We start from the raw sequence: 19630 nt of genomic DNA, 5'->3' as shown, positions 1-19630 counted from the left end.
TTATGGTTGAGGGCATTTAATAACGATAATGGAAGCTTTCAAACCTGATACATTTATATTGTTGACTATATTAAATAGCATTCAATGCTTCGTAGAATTATGGTTGAGGGAATTTATAGTTAGCCCTACACCATAATGTTTACATTTGCATTTATTGCCGTCAACAACATTTAGTTACCTGTTTGTAACGACTTATCGATGTTAGTTACATGTTTGTAACTAAATTATCGATTATAGTTATATGTACGTAACAAATAGTTACCTGTTTGTAACTAAATTATCGATTATAGTTATATGTACGTAACAAATAGTTACCTGTTTGTAACTACATTATCGATTACAGTTATATGTACGTAACTAATAGTTACCTGTTTGTAACTAGATTATTGACTATAGTTATATGTACGTAACTAAATGATCGATTATAAATAGCATTCAGTGCTTCATATAGTAATGTTGGATTTAATTTTAAGCTACATTTATTGTAAAATTCAAAGTCACATACACCATAAAACTGAAATTAAAAGTTCATAACAAATTTATTATTGCATTTCGTTCAACGGAATTGGACTACGACAAGTTGCCCGATTGTGTCCTACTCCTCCGCATCGAGAACATTTTCGACAACCATTGGTATTACCTTCGCCTTGAGATGGTATTCTTCTCTTTTTCGGTCTGCCAGCCTGACGTGCGTACGTTGAGGGTGGTTTGACTATGATCTGTTTCACGTTGTCGGGAATCAACCATGATTCAACGTTGCCGTGTGGATGGATTACACCTATATAAGAAGATTTCCAATAGTCTGTAGTGTAAAACAAAGAAATGTAGTCCTCAACAACATAGTTCCGAAAGCGGCAACATGCGATCCCGTGAGGACATATAAAGTTGTCTATTTGAAACATTCGACACGTGCATGTCTTATTCGTCAAATTTACAGCCCATGACTGACCATCCCTGTCAATGACCTCGAACTCGTACACCGACGACGGTCGTACCTTCACAATCACAATTAAACTGTTTTAGTTCCATATGACTATTATATTTTAGTTCCTTTTAAGAAACTAAAACACATATATAAGTTACGTATTGGTAACTAAATACCAGACCAACTTATATAACTAAAACACTTATATAAGTTACGTATTGGTAACTAAAACACGTATATATTAGTTACTTATAACAAACTAATTACCTGCATTCCACAAGCTTGCCCGATGTACCCGATAAGCTTTGCATTCGAATCCACAGAGAGAGCAGTCATGGTACCAAGAGCTTTCTCTCTTCTTTCGTAAAACCATTTTGTCATCCTCTCCCTCAAAAAATCAAAAATCTTCGCGATCGGGAACTCCCGAGCTTTGAGAAGCACAGAGTTCAAAGATTCGGCATTGTTGGAGGTCATGATGGAGTACCTTTTTTCGGTGAAATGTGCCCTAGCCCACTTCTCATGGCCTACCTCTTTCTCAAGGTAGGTTCGGATTCCCTCATCTTCTTCATCAAGCATACCCATAAACCTTTCCCACTCGACGTGAGTGTACGCCTTGGCGGCACCGGAAAATTTCCATGCCGCTTCTTTCGTCAAACCTTTGAATTTATTCCTCACATTTTTCAGTAGATGGTACATGCAATACCTGTGATCGGATTCTCTAAATACCTTTCCAACAGCCTGAAGTATTCCTTTGTTCCTATCTGACACAATCACTTGGTGTTGTCTCTCCCCAATTGCTTTTTTTAACTGTGTTAAGAAGTAAACCCACGACTCCGTAGACTCTGAATCACCAACACCAAAGGCGAGTGGAAAAATCTGTTCGTTTGCATCCATCCCGCAGGCGGAAAACAGCGTGCCTTTGTAGTAATTCGTCAGAAAAGTTCCGTCGATGATAATTACGGGACGAAGGTATTTCCATCCTCTTTTCCATGCGCTAAGGGACATAAAGAAGTATCTAAAACGATGGGAACGTACAGTAGTCACAAGGTCGAATGAAGAACCTGGATTGGCCATCTCCATCACGTACCTCAATGTAGGCAACCTTGCGAACGATCCATCCTCAGTCCCATATAACGATTCTAAAGCTTTCTCTCTAGCCCTCCATGCTTTTTTATAATTCAATTGAACTCCGTAATCCTGCTCCATGTGCGCCATGATGTCTTTGGGCCTACATGGTGATAATGTTGGATCAACGAGTCTGTGTTTCACAACCTCCCCAACCAAATACATGGTCGCCTGAGGATGTTGTCCTTGCCTGTATTGTGCAGCACAAGTGTGCTCAGGGTCGAACCTACAAACATCAGGCACAATAACAAGTTATATGCATGTAAACTGACGACAGCTTGGAAAGATTTACACTACTCTAATTGTTTTTGTAGTATTACCTCCTTATATGGAATAATAGTGTTTTCATCAGTCTAACTGCACGCACGGTCCACTTACAAGAGTCATCACGACAAACCACGTGGAGATACTGTGTAGTAGACGTTCTAACCTTGAACGTAAAATGATTGTTGATTGCATACATGCTCAAATGTTTTTGCAACGCGGTTTTGTTAGCATACAATCCTCCTTTACATACCCTTATGGGAGAATGTATGTCCATCACGTCCAAGAGCGTGGAATCCGATGATGGAACTGTTGTCGCTCCTTGAGAAGGCGAAGGACTGCTCGGTTCGCCGGGGACTGGAGAAGGGGGCTGGCTCGGTTCACCAGCGGCTGGAGGAAGGGGCTGGCTCGGTTCACCAGCGGCTGGAGGAGGGGGCTGGCTCGGTTCACCGGCGGCAGGAGAAGGGGGCTGGCTCGTTTCACCGGCAGCTGGAGGAGGATCACTCTCACTACTGTCAGATATGTTTTCGTTGATGTGGACATCAGATGGTTCACCGGCTGGCAGAGGAGACTCACGTTTCATCACAGGCGGTAAGAGACCTGCTCCTGGAAAACCACTCTATCCGGTATTCGGAGTCGAACCAACATGCGCAGAAGAAGTCTTCAATGACTCAATCTCCAAAACCAGAGACATTATTGATGTATTCGGTTTCTCTTTCCGAATATGTAAATAACATGCCAAACTAATGTCGGAGTCAATTACTATTGGTTTTACCGCCCCTTCTGTTTCATATTTCACACTAACAACCTTATGACTGTTTTGATTTAACTTTCCCCCGGAACACGTGAACAGAACTTTTGTCAAATCTTCATACTTGGTCGTCGGCGGTATGAGAGCTGCATACGAAACACCGGCCTGGTAATAATCATCTCTTAGCCACTCACCGCTATGCTTGACGTACGTGAATATATCTCTTTTCATAGCCGCTGCAAAATTATTAGTTACAGAGAATTACACTCATTTCATAACAGTGTGGCGTGTTAGTTATGTGTACGTAACTACACAAGAAAACTACCGGAATTAGTTACAGAAACATAACTAAACAAAAAAAACATACATTTCTCAGTGATTTCCCTGTAACTAAACTCAGTAATGTTTAATCTGGGTTCCGGATTTTTTTTAATCAACAATATATGAGACTAACCTGTATTGAATTGATTGATGCAGATCTGGGCACGAAATTTACAGGGATCCGGCGAAGATCTTTGGTATGAACACCAACCCGGTCATCGGATGGACTTGACGATGATCGGTGATCGGAAAATTTCTTCACGGCGGTTTAGTTCAAACACCTCGGCAACAAAGGTGGGACAACCGAAGATGATGACGAGGCAGAAACTGGGATGGGAAACGGCGGTTTTTTTTTGGGTTAGCAGAAGAGAGCCGAAGATGATGACGAAGATGGCTGGGTTCGGTTGAGAGCTGGGTTCGGTTGAAGGCAGAAGAGAAAAGGGATAGGGGTTAGGTATATAGGGTGGTACTGAAGTAATTACGGATTTAAATGGAGGTTAAAATGGGTAATTTTTTCTCCTCTCTCAGTTGACCATATTTATCTCTCCTTTGACTTCTCCTAAATGTGCCATTTTTCAAAAAAAGTAGTTATGTGTCCAACCACCATAATTTACTCCTAGTTATGTCAATCCCCCTTTTTTATTTAAGGAGTTCTAGTTTGACCTTTTGATTTTATATTGGTTAATCACAAAAAAGAAATCTATATATTAAAATGTGAGCTAATTGTTTGTCTTAGTTGACATAATTTAAAAATGGGCTATCTAGATTTGTGACCATTATGAAACTTGAAATTGCATTTTAGCCACTTTTTAGATAATTTTTGTTAATTAACCAGCAAACATTATTATCCAGCGAAAAAGACAAAATTAACCTTACAAAAATTCCAACCCATTTACACAAACATATTATTTGAAATAAAAATAAATAAATAATAATAATAACTACCCATTAAACTAGACAACAAAATCAGTTTTCATGCAAATCATAAAAAACGCAGAAGAAAATACTTAGAGAAGATAACATATTATCAATAATTTCCAAATATTAACTGTTATTAAAATATATTAACAGTTATAACTTTGTAACTGACATAGTGACGGCGGAAAACGAGGAAGGGAGCACCATGGAGGACTGTTCTTTTTCTTTATAATTGTTTTCGAATATTAACTGCAGTCACGGAGAACTGTTCTTTTTCTATTTCTTTCCTCTTCGGTTCTTTTTTTTGTTTCAGTTTATTTTGAAATCATAAAATTCAGATCCTATAATTAAGGAATTTAAAGAATAATGATAATTTTTAATACGAAAATCAATTTTATTAATTAACTAATAAGGGTATATTCGGTACAAAATCATAAAATTCAGATCCTATAATTAAGGAATTTAAAGAATAATGATAATTTTTTAATATGAAAATCAATTTTATTAATTAACTAATAAGGGTATATTCGGTACAAAATAAGTGGTTTCACTTGTCACATCATCAATTTGGCTAATTATCAATTATTAACTAAACGTTGATTAAAATAAAATTAATATGTTTTACATGGTTTAGTCGTTAACAATTCTCTTTAAAAATCATGTAGTTCATAAGGGAAAAAAGATAGAGGACAAAAAAAAACAAATGAAGCACTTGATTGAACTTGGTTCGATCTAACTTAACTAGATAACTTCAGACTACCTCTAAAATAAAATTAGTGAGTTCAATCCTAACACAACAAACATCATTAACTAAAAGTAACCACTTATTCTCAACTTATCCTATATACGAAATTGGAATACACTAGACTTTTGCACTGTATAGTGTCTAATACAAATAGTGTAACACATTGGTAAATACTTGTGCATTATTCTTTCTTCAAAATGTGACAAGGCGCATAAGCCAAAAAAATAATAATGATCGGGAATTTATCCTATAATTCATGATTGATCATGTCGTTCCTAAGTCCAACCATCACAACGTACACAGCGAAAAGATATATCGATCAAAATATTACTTTCACTCAAACAATGGTAGTAATTTTTAACCTCCAATCATCATCATAAAAATTAGAAATACTTTTGTTAATAATAAAAACATAGATCCAATTTTAGCATTACAAATAATCGACACAGCACACCCCCAGCGCTTGGTCAGTCATCTCCACCGACTCCACTTGTTTAGAAATTTTAAGATCTAATATCAAATTATCTAAACAAAGAAATTCTTACAAATTTCAGATACATTTATTGTTCATTTTACTCTTTTTTTTTTCACATTATACAATTAGCTTATATATTATATGAATAATTGTTCAATTTTTAACAGTCAGTAACGTACGGTAATAGTATCATTTACTTATGTATTAAAAAAAAAAAAAAAAAAAAACACTACTGAGTAGTGAGTACTGACCCAATGCATAAAGTGCACATATTTCTTAGCAATAGACAGGTGGTCCATTATATGAAGAGCCACGCTTTTGAGGCTTCTTTTGTCGATACGTGAAATACAAATTTCACCACCATATAAACGTTTCTTTGTCAGAAACAAAACGACAATCAGAGAGTGAGAATCGCTATATAATCTCACTTGCTTTCTGGTTTCATCGTTGTTGTTTCTAGGGCACTCGCACACTCTCTCTGCTAAATCGGTACTCTCTCTCGCTCTCTCTCTCGGCTATTTGCTTTTGCATATCAAATTCAAAGGTTTTGTTGATCGTAAATTCAGATCACTAATAAAAAAAATGTGAAGATCTTGAATATATCGTTAAGTGCATCTGAAATTTTGATCTGATTTGTGTGTGCGTGTGTCTGAGGAGCAGAGATATATAGTTTACTGGTTCGACATGGCTGAGGCTTCTAAAGCTGCTGCTCCGAATGCTGAGCTTTTGGAATGGGCTAAGAAAGACAAGCGTCGAATGCTTCACGTCGTGTATCGCGTCGGTGATCTTGAACGCACCATCAAGTACGTCGTAAAACTGATACAGTGATAGTCGTGTATTTGTAAATCTATCTGCGTGTGTATTTGGTCTCATAATTGGTCAGTTACTTCCAATTCGTTTTCATTTTGTGTTTTTTGAATCATCAGGTTTTACACTGAAGCCTTTGGAATGAAGGTTTTGAGACAGAGAGACATTCCTGAGGAAAAGTACTCGAATGCCTTCCTTGGCTTTGGGCCGGAAACTTCCAACTTTGTTGTTGAATTAACTTACAGTAATGCAACCGAATCTCATATTTCGTCATTATAATTTGCCACAGATTTTCATGGGTCTTGGTTCTTCTTAGTCTATGCTGTTTTTATGTATGATACACTAAATCGAAGAGAAGATAATGCTGATTTTTTTACTTTACTAGCTTGTTGTGACTATGTTGGATTTTACTATGAATTCCCCTGAATCTAAATACATCAGCCCGGATTTTTCTACGCTATTTTCTCTAAATTGTAGAATGAGCAAGATGTTTCTTACTGAGAGAATTTGCGATCTTTGAGAATTTGACGCTAGGAAAGACTATTTGATTCCTAATCTCTCCATCATCGCAGATTATGGGGTGACTTCATATGATATTGGAACTGGGTTCGGACATTTTGCTATTGCGACCCCTGATGTAAGTCTTGTGTTATTTAGCTGAAATGATTTCCTAGTAGTGTTCTAATATTGATGATATGAATCTCGTTTTTTTCATTGAAACCGCAGGTTTACAAACTTGTAGAAGACATTCGGGCCAAGGGTGGAAACATCACCAGAGAGCCCGGCCCCGTGAAAGGCGGAAAGTCTGTGATTGCTTTTGTGAAGGATCCAGATGGTTACGTTTTCGAGCTCATTCAGCGAGAATCAACCCCTGAGCCGTTTTGTCAAGTGATGCTTCGGGTCGGCAATTTGGAGCGTGCTATCAAGTTTTACGAAAAGGTTATTCAAGTTTATATCCTTATGCCTGTAGTTGAAAGCGGGAGAACGATGGGACTTAATTAGTATAAGGGTCATAATTAATTAGTATAATTAAGAGTTGTTGGTCTATCTTTACATATTCAAGAGCCTGTGAACTGAATAATATGAGAGGCTCTTGTCAGAAAAGTGTCAAGTTTGCTACAAAGAGAATATAAAAGACAGAAATATGAACTGACTGGGCCGTTTCTTTCATCACGTGCAGGCTTTGGGGATGAGAGTAGTGAAGAGTGTCGATAGACCTGAGTACAAGGTTGGTTATATTACTTGTGCAACCATGTTTATCGTGACATTGAATAGTTGAAGACGAGTTTTCGTGTCAAATACCCTCCAACATGTGTATATTTTGTTTCACACGCTTTGCAGTACAGCATTGCTATGATGGGGTACGAGGAAGAAGAGAAGACCACTGTTCTGGAATTAACCTATAACTACGGTGTGACCGAGTATACCAAGGGAAATGCCTACGCACAGGTAAACTCAATTTTGCTTCTGTCTGATTTGGATTTCTTATTGGAAAACATATTTCTCAAAATAGATGATTGTTATTCTTGTATGGTTACCAGATTGCCATTGGCACCGATGATGTCTACAAGAGTGGGGAGCTTGTGAGCTTGGTTACACAAGAGCTTGGGGGAAAAATAACTCGCCAACCCGGACCAATTCCTGGGCTTAACACCAAGATTACCTCTTTTCTCGACCCAGATGGCTGGAAAACTGTGAGTACTTGAAGCCTTGTCATCATTCTTGCGTTTGATTATAATTACTGAAAGTCTAGTCATTTAAATGCTAAGGGTCCGTTTGGAACACGGAAATGTGGGAGAAAGTGAAAATTGGAATGAAAATGGAAATGATACGGAGAATGTATTAGAAAATTCAAAACTCTTTCTTATGTTTGGAACTGGTGAAAATCAAGTTTCTCTGTAATTTTTCTCGATTCAAAAAGCTAGAAAAATACAACAATTTCATTAACAGGGTTCTCAATTTCATTTTTTTTTTCTCACATTTCTCCAAGTTCAAACGGACCTTAAGAGTACACGTATCTATTGTATATGTGTTCAATATATGCCTTCAATTCAGTAAGAGTTGAACTCGTTTAACCAATGCTATGTCTTGTTGTCTGTGCTTGTAGGTCTTGGTTGACAATGAAGACTTCCTCAAGGAGCTGGAACATTAACTGTGTGCTTGTTGATGAATAGTGTTTGGGTGCGTTTAGACAGCATGCAATGACTACTATATATATGATAAATAAATGGATGTCTAGTTTCGCAACAAACCAGGATTAACTATTTTGTAGCTATAGCTATGAAGCTACTATAATGTTATGTAAAAGACTTGGTGTGTCTAGTAATATCTAATATCTTTGTTTTGCAAGTTCTGTCTTGAATCTTTGATTCCATGAATCAGGACAATTCGAGTGATGTAATGGTTAGAGCTGGGTTTTTCCACGGGCCGACTTATCTTAGCCCAACAACTTTTAAAACTTTTGACTTGAGAATACCGACAATTGTTTTTTAAGAAGCTATGGCTATCTTTAATCAAAATTAAAAGTATAGCTTTAATAATTCAAATATTAAGATTATAGTTTAGTTCATGTTTATGTATATTACGCGCTTGTCTAAATTATTGGATAGATTATATTTTTAATTTAGGAGGTCTAAAGGTGCTATATGTCTAGCTCTCCTTTAATTTTAAACTAATTTTATTAGTCCCATGAAATATCTTTGTGCTTATTTTGTTTGCCAAAGTAGCCATAAGCTGTACGAATTTTCAAAGATCAAAACACCCTCAAGTAAATCACTGCTCCTTAAATAACAAAAATATTGATTAATTACTTAAATTCCTCCTCAACTCTTACACTTAAAACGGCCCACCCCCGAACTGAAGTTCTAAAAATAGCATCAATGCCATTGTAATCATGCATTGATGAAATTGTACTTCTTCGGCTAACATTGATTAGCGGTCTGGTCACATTGTAGTCACGTGATTATTGTTTCAAGGGTAAGTCAGTAACATTACAAAGGTAATAAAAAAAATTACGTGTAGTATAAATATAAACACAATATAATATTAATATAAACACAATATAATATAAATATAATACATGTTATATAAGGTAAGATTGAAAGTAACTTGAAAACATATAAAAAAAAAAAAAGAAAAAAAAAAAAGTTGATCGACATTCTCAATCACAAGTTGATCGGCTCCTGTTTTTTTTCTTTTTCTTTCGGAAACGAAATGATCAGTGTTTGGAGTCTAATCACTATTTCTATGTGTTATGCTAAAATAAATTTATGCTAAATTTCTCAATAAACCATGAAAAAAACCGAGTAAAAATTAACTTTTGTTTCTTATAGAAGACTTTAGTAATTACTCCGGGTAATGCCAGATTATGCTCAAACTGAACTCTAACACTCTTTCATAACCAGAACCCAACAATCTTGTATGCGTAAAGGTCTAATTTATACGAGTCAGGCTTTGAGCCTCTCAATTGATATCATTCACAACGATAAAAACAGACGCTGAACAAAAAGAATGATGTACATCATGCGAAATAAATAACGAAAACAAAAAAAGCCTTTTAAATACCCTCATAACTTGGAAACTTATTCTCTACCAGCTTCAGGGACTCGGTATATTGATAACATATTTACAGCAACGAAGACCAACTCAACATGAATATATAATTTTTTTTTTTATCTGAAACTAGAATAAATATCCAACCTTTCGTTTATCCATTTGTATCTATCAATCTCCTATGCACTTGTGTCCATCGGATAGGAACCGAGGACACGAAGAAACCCTGCAAATTCCTGCAAAAAAAAAAAAAAACATTTACTTGAATTGCCTTTCTCCCAGTTTGTGCTTCTCTGCTACATATTTGAACCTGGCATATAGCTTATTATGGCAGATTTGGTGAAACTTGAATAAGAAAGTGTAGATATTTCATGAACAGATGAGTCGAGCAAGGCAATGCCGTGATTTCGCATAATTGATGTACCATTTGACTGACCTGTAAATGTCCCAGAGCATATTGAGCTCGCGGCTCCGCCATGGAAGCTTCAAAATCAATGTAAAAGAGGTAGTCAAAGTACCTAGCAAAACAACCCAATTATTTTGTAAACATTATCTATTTGTACAATTAAATAAACAGCATGGGATTATAGAGCACTTGTTGACATCAAGACACGAGCTTTCCGAATAAGATCGGCATGGGATTGTGCATTTAATTAAGCTACAATTTTCTGCAGATAAAGTTCCACAGAAAACGCAATGTATTGCATATATATTTTACTTTTTCTGAATAAGATCCAGTACAAGGAAATAAGTGATGCGCCGCTAATTTTTCTTATGTTTTACTAGGAGCAAAAGTATTGTTAACAAACCTTGCACTTCCTTCATTAGAATCATCAACCACCCTCATCGGGTTTTTTCTTTGTGGACGGCTCTCAATCTGAAAAATTCTCCAGGATGGGATTTCATGATCAGTTTTTTAAAAAAATAGCAATTGAACATGTATAAAATAAACAGCAGTACTTTACCTTTGTTAAGTTAATATCCCTCAAAGCAAACACTGCCAGGGCTTTGAACAGTACTCCAGGGCCTTCATCTAAAGAGAACACGACGCTTGTCTAGGAATTCAATATAAAGAGTAGACCCGTTCATTATACCTTGAGAATTTTTCAAGTACAAAAAAAAAAAAAAAAAAAAAAAGAAGCATGAAAAAAATACCTTAAATGGTCGATCAGTTCCTGGGATTATTGGTTCTCTTGCAAGAATGAGAAAGCGAGTCACGTTGTCATCTTCATCCTGGCAGGATCGAAGCGGGAATGAATCAATTCAAGCTTGTTTATAATAGCTGGGATTCCTTTTATCTACTTTTTTATTTAAATACTTATTAGTTTAAATAGAAAGCTGACGTTTCGAATGATTGTTGTAAGCTTCAAGCACTGAATACAAGTATTCAGTGTTGGACTACTAGGCTTAAATGCAGATCAGTTGTAGAAAAAACATGAAAAAAAAGATGAACCATCAACCAGTCCAAAACTATCCAACTTTTATCTCTAATCTTTCATGAAGGGAGAGTAAAAACAATAATTAAAAAAAAAAAAAAAAACTTGAATTGAATAATGTATGAATATATTTTCAAATAATGAGAGAAGTTTCATCCTCACAGAGGTTAAGGACCCAGTGGACGTGTTTTCCGTGTTTTAGTAACGAAAGATCTTTCAACCTAGTGCGATTGCCATTACACTTGAGTCTATAGATATGTTGTTTCACAAGATGTATATGGCTGAGATATATCTACCTAAGAAGAGGGTATGCAAATACCCAAAATATTGCATGAGAAAGAAAAAAAAAAACAACGAAAGAGAGATTTTACCTGTATTTTCTGGGCAAGAATGTCAAGCCCATAAATATCCGCTGCTCGAGCACTTGCAATGGCGCCAGTGTCTCTTACGCCAATCGAAGTCACCATCTGCACAAAAGTAGGAATCTTTTACCTCTCGAGTCTTGACACATCACACAATCACTCGATCGAAAAGCATTTTGCGGTTGAACTTAAATGAGAAGCATATTCCTAACCTTTGCAGCTCCGGCAGTGTCATCAGCGCTGATTCGGATGACCCCTAAATCACTCAACGTCGTCTCACATTGAGCAAGAGCCTATCCGGTAAGAACCACAACATGATTAGACCAAACACAAAAACACTTCCCTCAGAACAAGCCGCGATATCCACAATGCGGCTAGATCAACTTTTCTACTTAATGAGGACCCACAAAAATATTGATTTCGATAGCTTCCGAAGAAAAAAAAAAGACTACTAACCTGGGGGTGACTAAAAACGCGCTTTATCTCATCTTTTCGAACACCGGGTAATCCCAAGAGACAGTGGTTCACTTGCAGTTGGACCTCTCCAACTATGTGAAGCCTATGGCGAAGAAGTAAATCATAGTTTCGGTAAGTGCTTCCACCAACCGAATTCTCTATCGGAAGAACTGCCTTATCTACCAACCAAAGCTCAACTGCCTGTCAAACAGAAATTATAAACAAAGAAAAAAGTTCAAAGATGGTAAAAATGAGTTTATTTACAGAGAATTAAAACCACACACTGAGTCCTTTTCAAACCTTAAAAGCAGCTTCAAAATGGTCACATGGTACAGTTTCACACCTTGGGTATACTTTCAACGCGGCAGCCTCACTATACGCTCCCGGTAATCCCTAAATGAAGACCAAATTTTTTACAATGTAAACCATTTTTATACAAAACAGACATGCCTAATAATAATGACAGTCAGGCCATTCGTCTACCTGGTACGCGACTCGCACATTTGAACCACCATTAAGGTGAGGAATTACATGGCTTGCCGTCAAAGGCTCTGAATGCATATTCAAGCCGTGAGGTCAAACAAAAACCCGATAAAAGATTATCAATGGGGAGAAATAACTAAATCAAGTCAGTCATTTCTCAATACCAAAATAACAAACGCCTAGAATTGGACGAATATCAATGTCGAATTCCATAACACAATTATATTAACAATGAAACTAAACTATCAATCTTATTCAAGCTTGAGCAATGTTTAGCTCACAAAAAACCATATTCTAATAGCAAAACGTTTTGAAGTTTGACAGAGAAAGACTTACTGGGAAGAAGGCTAAGATCCTTAAACCCCAAAGCCTCGCTGGTTTCAGACATTTGAAGAGGACTGGGATTGTCAGCCATGGAAAGACGAGGCTTCTCATCTTCAACGGGGGTTATGGCTCTCTGAGCCAAAGAGCCACGAAAACAACAACATTCCCATTTCCGAACCCTCTCATAACCACGCTTATACCTTAAATTCGAGCCGAGCCCAGAGCTTTTCGGCCCCAAATCTGACACGCCCGAACAAGGTACTCTTTTGGCGCAACCCCATATGGTCGCACCGCTCAGAGCCTCCATGAAATCTCTCTAAGAACCCACCCAGAAAAGAAACAAGAAAAAAGAAAAATAAACTTTCAGCGAAATCTAGAGGCGTGAGAGATATTGCGGTTGGTGAGTTCCTGTGGAAGGTCCCACTGAAATGTTTATATATATATATATATTGAGAGAGAGAGAAAGACCAACAAACAGGCTATTCAGTTTTTCCCATCGTTGCAAAGAAGAAGTTTGGTGGACCGAATGTTCGTTTCACGTTTATATTTTCTTTTCTTTTTAGATTTAGAAAGAGAGAAGAGCAGAGCCAACGTGTGAGAGAACCACCGAAAGAGTTATACACGTAGACCATTTTAAAAGGTCGGTCATTTAAGACTCTAGGGATTTTGATATATTTAAAATCTATATATCAATCCATCTAGTTATACTAAGATTTTATTTAGAATATGCAATGATCTTTTCTTAAAAGTTGGTGGGACTTCGTTTTTCATTTCAAGTTTAGTTTTGGGGGAAAACAAGGTACACTCCATTTACAAAGGTTCTTTTCTCTAAATTATATAGTTGAGAAAATTACTGTTAGAGAAACTTAAGGTATCCAACAACTATATGACTCTTTATTACAAAATACTATTTGGTTCAACTCTTTTTTTTTTTTTTTTAATAATACTACATTTACCTACTTATAAAGACTAAATTATCTTTAGCGGTACAATTTGATTTTTAAAGAGCCGAATAAAATATTTAATTCTATTTTCTTGGGGATGGTGTGGATTGGACTTAAGTCTCCATTAGTCATCCAAAGCCAATGTCGAATGATCCATTTTGTCTTACTTATTGCTAAGTGTAAAGATTTATTTATTGAGTTACCTAATATCAAGATTATTTTTTGTAAAACGGTCTACTAATTTATTTTTGTAAAACGGTCTACTAATTGGGTGGCACATTATATCGCGGAACCATATTACCGCCAGACTATATTTAGGGGTTGTCCCTGTTGATCTTCGAAGGCTGAATGAAGTCGATTTGAGAGTTTAATAAAAGCTGTGAGTTTTAATGTAAGACATAGAGTGGTGGGTTTTATAATTTAAAACATTTTGTAAATCTCCCTACTTGCCATGTGGTAGGCTTTTTTTTAATCCAATTCAATACCAATGTGTTTTGGTAGTAATTAGCCCCGTGGATGCTTTAAGCAAGCTTCGAAATGCAATTTTCGATACCGTTTCGAGACTCCTGATTTACGGAAAGTCGATACGCCGACAAAAACGAACGAAAAAAAATATGAAAATGGACAAATGAAATACAGTTTTCGATGGAAAACCAAACGGAAATAATGGTGTAGAATATATTAAAAATATATACATATATACATATACGTATTTTACAATTTTAATTTATTTTATTTTGCTCATATGATGGGCCTAAATATTTAGGTGTGGGTTTACTTTAGGGCAACTTTCTCACTTCCTTCATCTTTTCCCTACTCTACTTCTCTGAAATACAGTGATCGACCAAAAATAAAAATAAAAAACACAGTGACAGGAAACAAAGAAGCACAGAGCCTCCCCACTTTGAAGCTTTCATCGGCAACAATGGTGTCCATCGCCGATAATCGCCAAACGCCGTCGAAAAATTGTGGACTTTCACCTGCAAACTCAGATATTAATTGATTTGACACATACACTTGTAACTTATGCGTAAATGCAAAAGACACGTAAATATAGAAGCTGAATTTTCAAACGACCAGAAAATCTCAGTTTGTTAAAACTAACTTCTTTTAGTGTATTTAATAAATATATTTATTAAATACATTAAGGGACTGATTGTGGGTATAAAATTCAAACTCCCTAACCAGAACTGTCACTTGGGCCTTAGGCCCATGAATAAGCTCAACACGTCAGGTCGTATGCACCTCGACCCAATTTGACAGCAAAAGAGACTATCTCATCGTGGGCCCAAGCCCATATTGTCTCGACGATCCCAGCTCCTTGCCATGATCGAGTCCATGATAGCCATGCATCCACTACTACAAATACTGTTTTCCGGTGCGGAAGACATTCGGGTGCGACTTTTCGCACCCAAAATTCACACCAAATAAGGCTTTCAGGTGCGACTTTTCGCACCCAAAACTCAAACAAGCATTTGAAAATTTTCGCTGAATTTTTTAACTTTGGGTGCGACTTTTCGCACCCAAAAGTCTATCAAAACTATTAGGTGCGACATAGTCGCACCCATAGGCTGAAAACATTTTAACGGCCAACTTTCCCCCTCTTTTTTGTAAAAATATCATTGGGTGCGAAAAGTCGCACCCAAAAGTGTCATTGGGTGCGACTGGTGCGAAAAGTCGCACCCAAATGTCCTAAATTTTTTCGCGGCCAAATTTTCCCCCTCTTTTTACAAATATCATTGGGTGCGACTTTTCGCACCCAAAAGTACTGACACATGTCTTTGGGTGCGACTTTGTCGCACCCAAATTCACAGTTTTATATAAATCAAATTTCTGCTCTTTTAACACCGATTCCTTCTTCTTTTTCCCATTTACTTCTACCTAACTCTCACTTTTCTCAGCTTTCTCTCAGCCCATTCTCTCAAAATCTCGCTCCCCCGACGCCAGCTTCTCCCCTCTCCCCCGTCAGCCTCATCCTCGCCTAAGGTCCGCCTGTTAGTAAGTCTCTCTCCCTCTCCATCTCACTTTTGTCTCCTCTCAATCTCACTATCTTTCTCCATCTCCAACTCCAGATCTCCCCCTCCCCTGAGCGTCGACTTCTCCCCCCATGGGCCTCATCCTCACCTGATCTCCGCATGTCGGTAAGTCTCTCTCCCTCTCCATCTCAGTTTTTGTCTCCCTCTCAATCTCACTATCTCACTCCATCTTCCTCTCCAGATCTCCCCCTCCCCTCGGCGTCGGCTTCTCCCCCCCGTCGGCCTCCTCCCACTCGCTGCATTGCCAGGCCATTGAAAGGTAAAGTGATTATTGATTTTTCTCTTAAATCTCAAATCTGAAAATTAGGGTTTGACTTTCATTTTCTCATTCTCTGGGTTTCAGAGTTCCGGCGAGTTTGGATGGAGAAAAACACAGCGCTGTGGATAATTGTCACCATTTTTTTTTGTGACTTTTTAGGTGCGACTTTAGGTGCGGAAAGTTGCACCTAAATGTCGCACCCGAAAGTCAAGACTTTTGGGTGCGACTTTTCGCACCCAAGACTTTTAGGTGCGGACTTTCGGGTGTGGAAAGGTTGCACCCAAAGTCGCACCTACAGGTATCATTGGGTGCGACTTTTAACTTTTAGGTGCGAAAAAAGTCGCACCCAATGCTATTTTTTGTACTATCCATCCCGGAAGAAGCGGTCCTCATCCACGACCAAAGCTCACCCGTTTCCAAGACCACGTCAACACACGCATCATGCCTTGAATCGCTCCAATCCAACCACGATCATCGAAATTGACGAGGAGGATGAGTCTTTAGCTATAAATAGAGTCGGTTAGCTAGAATCAGTCACGGGTTATCATATACGTTATTTTGCAAGTTTATATATTTTTTCGAATATTTTTTTAGCTCGACCTCTTTTGATGTTTGTCGGTTGATATCAATAAAAGATCTTTGTTAGTCATATTGCTAATAATAGGCGGGAAAAATAATAGACAAATTGTATAATATTATTTTAAATAAATAAACAACGAAACTAATATATAAACATGTAGACAAAAGAACAAAATAAAATAATTAAACCGGAATCACCAAGAAACCGGTAAAGAAGGGAAATGGAGAACACGTCAAGGTTTTTCAACAATTTCCACTACTACAAAAAATTCTAAAAATTAAGTCACAATTAAAAAAGGAAAATATTTACCCGCTTAAATTTTCGTAAAATAATTGCAAAAAAAAAAAAAAAAGTGGGAACATTTTCTAAAAGCGACATGTCGCTTCCAATCTCAAAATTTTCAATTTTAAAAGATCGCGCTTAGGCATTGACCGAGAAGCGACACGTCGCTTCTAAAAACATGCGTCGCTTCTAAAAGCTGTTTTTGTAGTAGTGTTCCTTAAAGTGTTATTACTCTCCCACCGGGTGCTGGAATAAAATGAGCAACTACCTCCCATGATACAACGATGTACGAGATGAACAAAGCACCAACTTGTTCAACTCCAGCGAACTTGAATGCATGTCATAATACTACCACGGTCACCGCCAATAAAATTGAATAAGAGATATTTATGTGCATGATTGTTATAGCTTTTCAGCCATGTACTTGGCTCATTTATGCCTCTCAACTATTATTTTGGCTTCTTTTCCTTCTTTTTTCTCCGAGTGAGATCACAACCCAACCTTTTATAGGCTTAGAGGAATGAGAAAAAAAAAACGTTCATGACTTAATGAACATTCATGACATAATGCACATTCAATCTAATTAAAAGACTTTAATGGGATAGGTTACAATACAAAACCGTTTGAAAAATGAACCAAGGTACCAACTTGGTTACATAACATATTATCAAATATTAATAACAATATATAATAACCACAAACAGCCAACCACCCAAAGGCTTTTAATTTCATTCAAACGATTACAATTTCCAACAATCTTTACTTTCAATTTAACTTTCTTCTTATTTAACAAGCTTTTAATTTGTCATTATTTCTAGAAAATACGTTTAATTTAATTTTTATTCCACGAATTCTTGAAATCCACATAAATACAAATAAAATAATATCATAAACATTAGATATAGATCATGATTATTGAGGAGTCGAATTCGACATCAACATATATATATATATATATATATATATATATATATATATATATATATATATATTATCTAATCGTGTTTGAGTGAAAAAAAGTAAAATGTAAGAATGTGGTAATGACGCATTTTGAAGCTCATGTATTATAAAAAAATATAACTCATTAGGAGTTATTTGACGCTATGTAAGAATCATTTTTGTTGACAGATGATTATATGAAATGGAATTGTAGGCAATATACGTAAGAGATGGAAAATCAATGCCTCCTCTCACAATGATATGTGACGCTAATGTGTTTACATAGAGAAATCTTGTTTTGATAAACATAAGATTTCGCCTGCCAATGAAGAGAAATATTATTATGAGGAAATGGCGGCAAGTCTACATAATGTTTTAGGTTAGATACACTTTGCTACCTATTCTTTTTTTCGTCGGCGAAAATAACTAATGTTTAGTTTTGGTTCCACCGTTACTACTTTGATCATTAGTCTTGACGGAAGTACATGTGTCGCAATCTTGTGAATGAGTTGTGTTTTTAAACAATTATATTTAATAATAAAAAGGTAAACAAAAATAAAAAAAATTTAATAAAAATCAGAAATAAAAAAACAAATGAAACCAAAAGTAAAAGAAAAACAAAACAAAAATAGAGCACTGTCGACGTGGGACTCGATCAGTTATTCCGGCATGTGCGAGGCGAGGTTCGAGAGCCGCCGGTCAGAGAATCCAATCGTGGTTGAGGAGTTCTCTAAAGCTGTTGGATATGTGTTAGTGATTATTGGCAGGGGATCTCTGGCGACATTAGGGTCGGCAGCGTCGAGGGCTTCGCAGAGCCTAGAAGCTCGGTGACAAATTGGTCGGACAGGATTTGGATATGCAGACGGGGACACCGATGGTGAGGAAGTTCTCGGTTATGGGGGTCTCCGGCGCTGGGAGACGAGGTCGTCAGCTGACATTTGGAGTCGGCGGCCAGATCGGTTTAAAACACTGGTCCAAACACACTTGCACGAACCAGTGTTTTAAATTTCGGCGAATTTTGGAAAAAATTGACGACAGAGCGATAACGGCCGACAAAGAGCATTTTTTTCATTTCGTCGTCATTTTTCATTTTTTGTCAATTTTATCGAATGTCGTCGATTTTTCGTCGAATGTCATCATCGTTTTTCAAAATTCTGTCGTTTTTTATTCGGTTTTCCGGTTGGTTTATCTATTTTTCATAGATAAGAAGCTCGAAACGGCGTCGAAAACAACGTTTCGAACCTTGGTTTGGAGAATGAGAAGTTTATATTTATATATGTGTGTCTTTTTGTTTGTGAATATGTATATATATATATATATATATATATATATATATATATATATGTTTGTTTGAGAAACTTTTTTGAGGATTTAATTTTTTTCATCATTAAATAATAAATAAAAATAAAGTAATGGTAGAACCAAAACTAAATATTAAGTATTTTCACCGACGAAAAAAAAAAGAATAAATAGCGAAGTATATCCAAATTAAAACACTAAATATTTTTACCAATATTTTCTCTGTTATTATGGATCCATCTTCTCTCAAATGCAAGCAAGGTGAATCCATCAAAAACCAAATCTATTTTAATATCAATGACTAACTTGCCCGCTTGTATTGTTTTTTAAAGTTTTGAATTTTACAA

At 36.6% G+C, this 19630-nt stretch overlaps 3 protein-coding genes across 3 annotated transcripts; 1 reads left to right on the top strand and 2 right to left on the bottom strand.

Moving 5' to 3' along the window:
- On the bottom strand, positions 1 to 2897 carry LOC149385255 (uncharacterized). Its single transcript, XM_089626286.1, has 5 exons — positions 2371 to 2897; positions 1193 to 2276; positions 950 to 995; positions 641 to 778; positions 1 to 44 (listed from the first exon to the last, which is right to left on the bottom strand). The coding sequence occupies exons 1-5, from the start codon at positions 2895 to 2897 to the stop codon at positions 1 to 3; spliced, it is 1839 nt and encodes a 612-aa protein (XP_089482412.1).
- A 2943-nt stretch (positions 2898 to 5840) lies between these two features.
- Positions 5841 to 8675, top strand: GLX1 (glyoxalase/bleomycin resistance protein/dioxygenase superfamily protein). Its single transcript, XM_089625845.1, has 9 exons — positions 5841 to 6013; positions 6185 to 6327; positions 6451 to 6575; positions 6904 to 6968; positions 7058 to 7270; positions 7512 to 7559; positions 7673 to 7780; positions 7873 to 8025; positions 8439 to 8675. Exons 2-9 carry the CDS (start codon positions 6209 to 6211, stop codon positions 8481 to 8483), a joined length of 876 nt encoding a protein of 291 aa, XP_089481971.1. The 5' UTR covers positions 5841 to 6013; positions 6185 to 6208; the 3' UTR covers positions 8484 to 8675.
- Positions 8676 to 9620: 945 nt separating this feature from the next.
- On the bottom strand, positions 9621 to 13533 carry ADT1 (arogenate dehydratase 1). Its single transcript, XM_089626731.1, has 12 exons — positions 13413 to 13533; positions 12957 to 13260; positions 12621 to 12688; positions 12438 to 12530; positions 12138 to 12338; positions 11894 to 11974; positions 11691 to 11786; positions 11039 to 11116; positions 10849 to 10938; positions 10693 to 10760; positions 10320 to 10401; positions 9621 to 10119 (listed from the first exon to the last, which is right to left on the bottom strand). Exons 2-12 carry the CDS (start codon positions 13249 to 13251, stop codon positions 10063 to 10065), a joined length of 1209 nt encoding a protein of 402 aa, XP_089482857.1. The 5' UTR covers positions 13252 to 13260; positions 13413 to 13533; the 3' UTR covers positions 9621 to 10062.
- Between the last annotated feature and the right edge of the window lie 6097 nt (positions 13534 to 19630).

This window comes from Urtica dioica, chromosome 9 (genome assembly GCF_054948205.1).
Source record: "Urtica dioica subsp. dioica isolate 48M chromosome 9, U.dioica_male_clone48M_v1_H2, whole genome shotgun sequence".
In the NCBI taxonomy this organism is placed as follows: domain Eukaryota; kingdom Viridiplantae; phylum Streptophyta; class Magnoliopsida; order Rosales; family Urticaceae; genus Urtica; species Urtica dioica.
Note: the sequence above shows the minus strand (reverse complement) of the source record. Positions and strands in the feature narration are given on the sequence as shown.

Excerpts from the sequence above, each read along its gene's own strand:
- LOC149385255 (XM_089626286.1), bottom strand. The coding sequence starts at position 2,897 with ATGAAACGTGAGTCTCCTCTGCCAGCCGGTGAACCATCTGATGTCCAC. Across the intron at positions 2,277-2,370 it reads CTATTATTCCATATAAGGAG|GTTCGACCCTGAGCACACTT; the intron begins GTAATACTACAA and ends TGATGTTTGTAG. Across the intron at positions 45-640 it reads AATACCATCTCAAGGCGAAG|GTTTGAAAGCTTCCATTATC; the intron begins GTAATACCAATG and ends TAAATGTATCAG.
- GLX1 (XM_089625845.1), top strand. The coding sequence starts at position 6,209 with ATGGCTGAGGCTTCTAAAGCTGCTGCTCCGAATGCTGAGCTTTTGGAA. Across the intron at positions 6,328-6,450 it reads GATCTTGAACGCACCATCAA|GTTTTACACTGAAGCCTTTG; the intron begins GTACGTCGTAAA and ends TTGAATCATCAG. Across the intron at positions 6,576-6,903 it reads TGTTGTTGAATTAACTTACA|ATTATGGGGTGACTTCATAT; the intron begins GTAATGCAACCG and ends CCATCATCGCAG.
- ADT1 (XM_089626731.1), bottom strand. The coding sequence starts at position 13,251 with ATGGAGGCTCTGAGCGGTGCGACCATATGGGGTTGCGCCAAAAGAGTA. Across the intron at positions 12,689-12,956 it reads GGATCTTAGCCTTCTTCCCA|AGCCTTTGACGGCAAGCCAT; the intron begins GTAAGTCTTTCT and ends ATATGCATTCAG. Across the intron at positions 10,761-10,848 it reads GGGATATTAACTTAACAAAG|ATTGAGAGCCGTCCACAAAG; the intron begins GTAAAGTACTGC and ends AGAATTTTTCAG.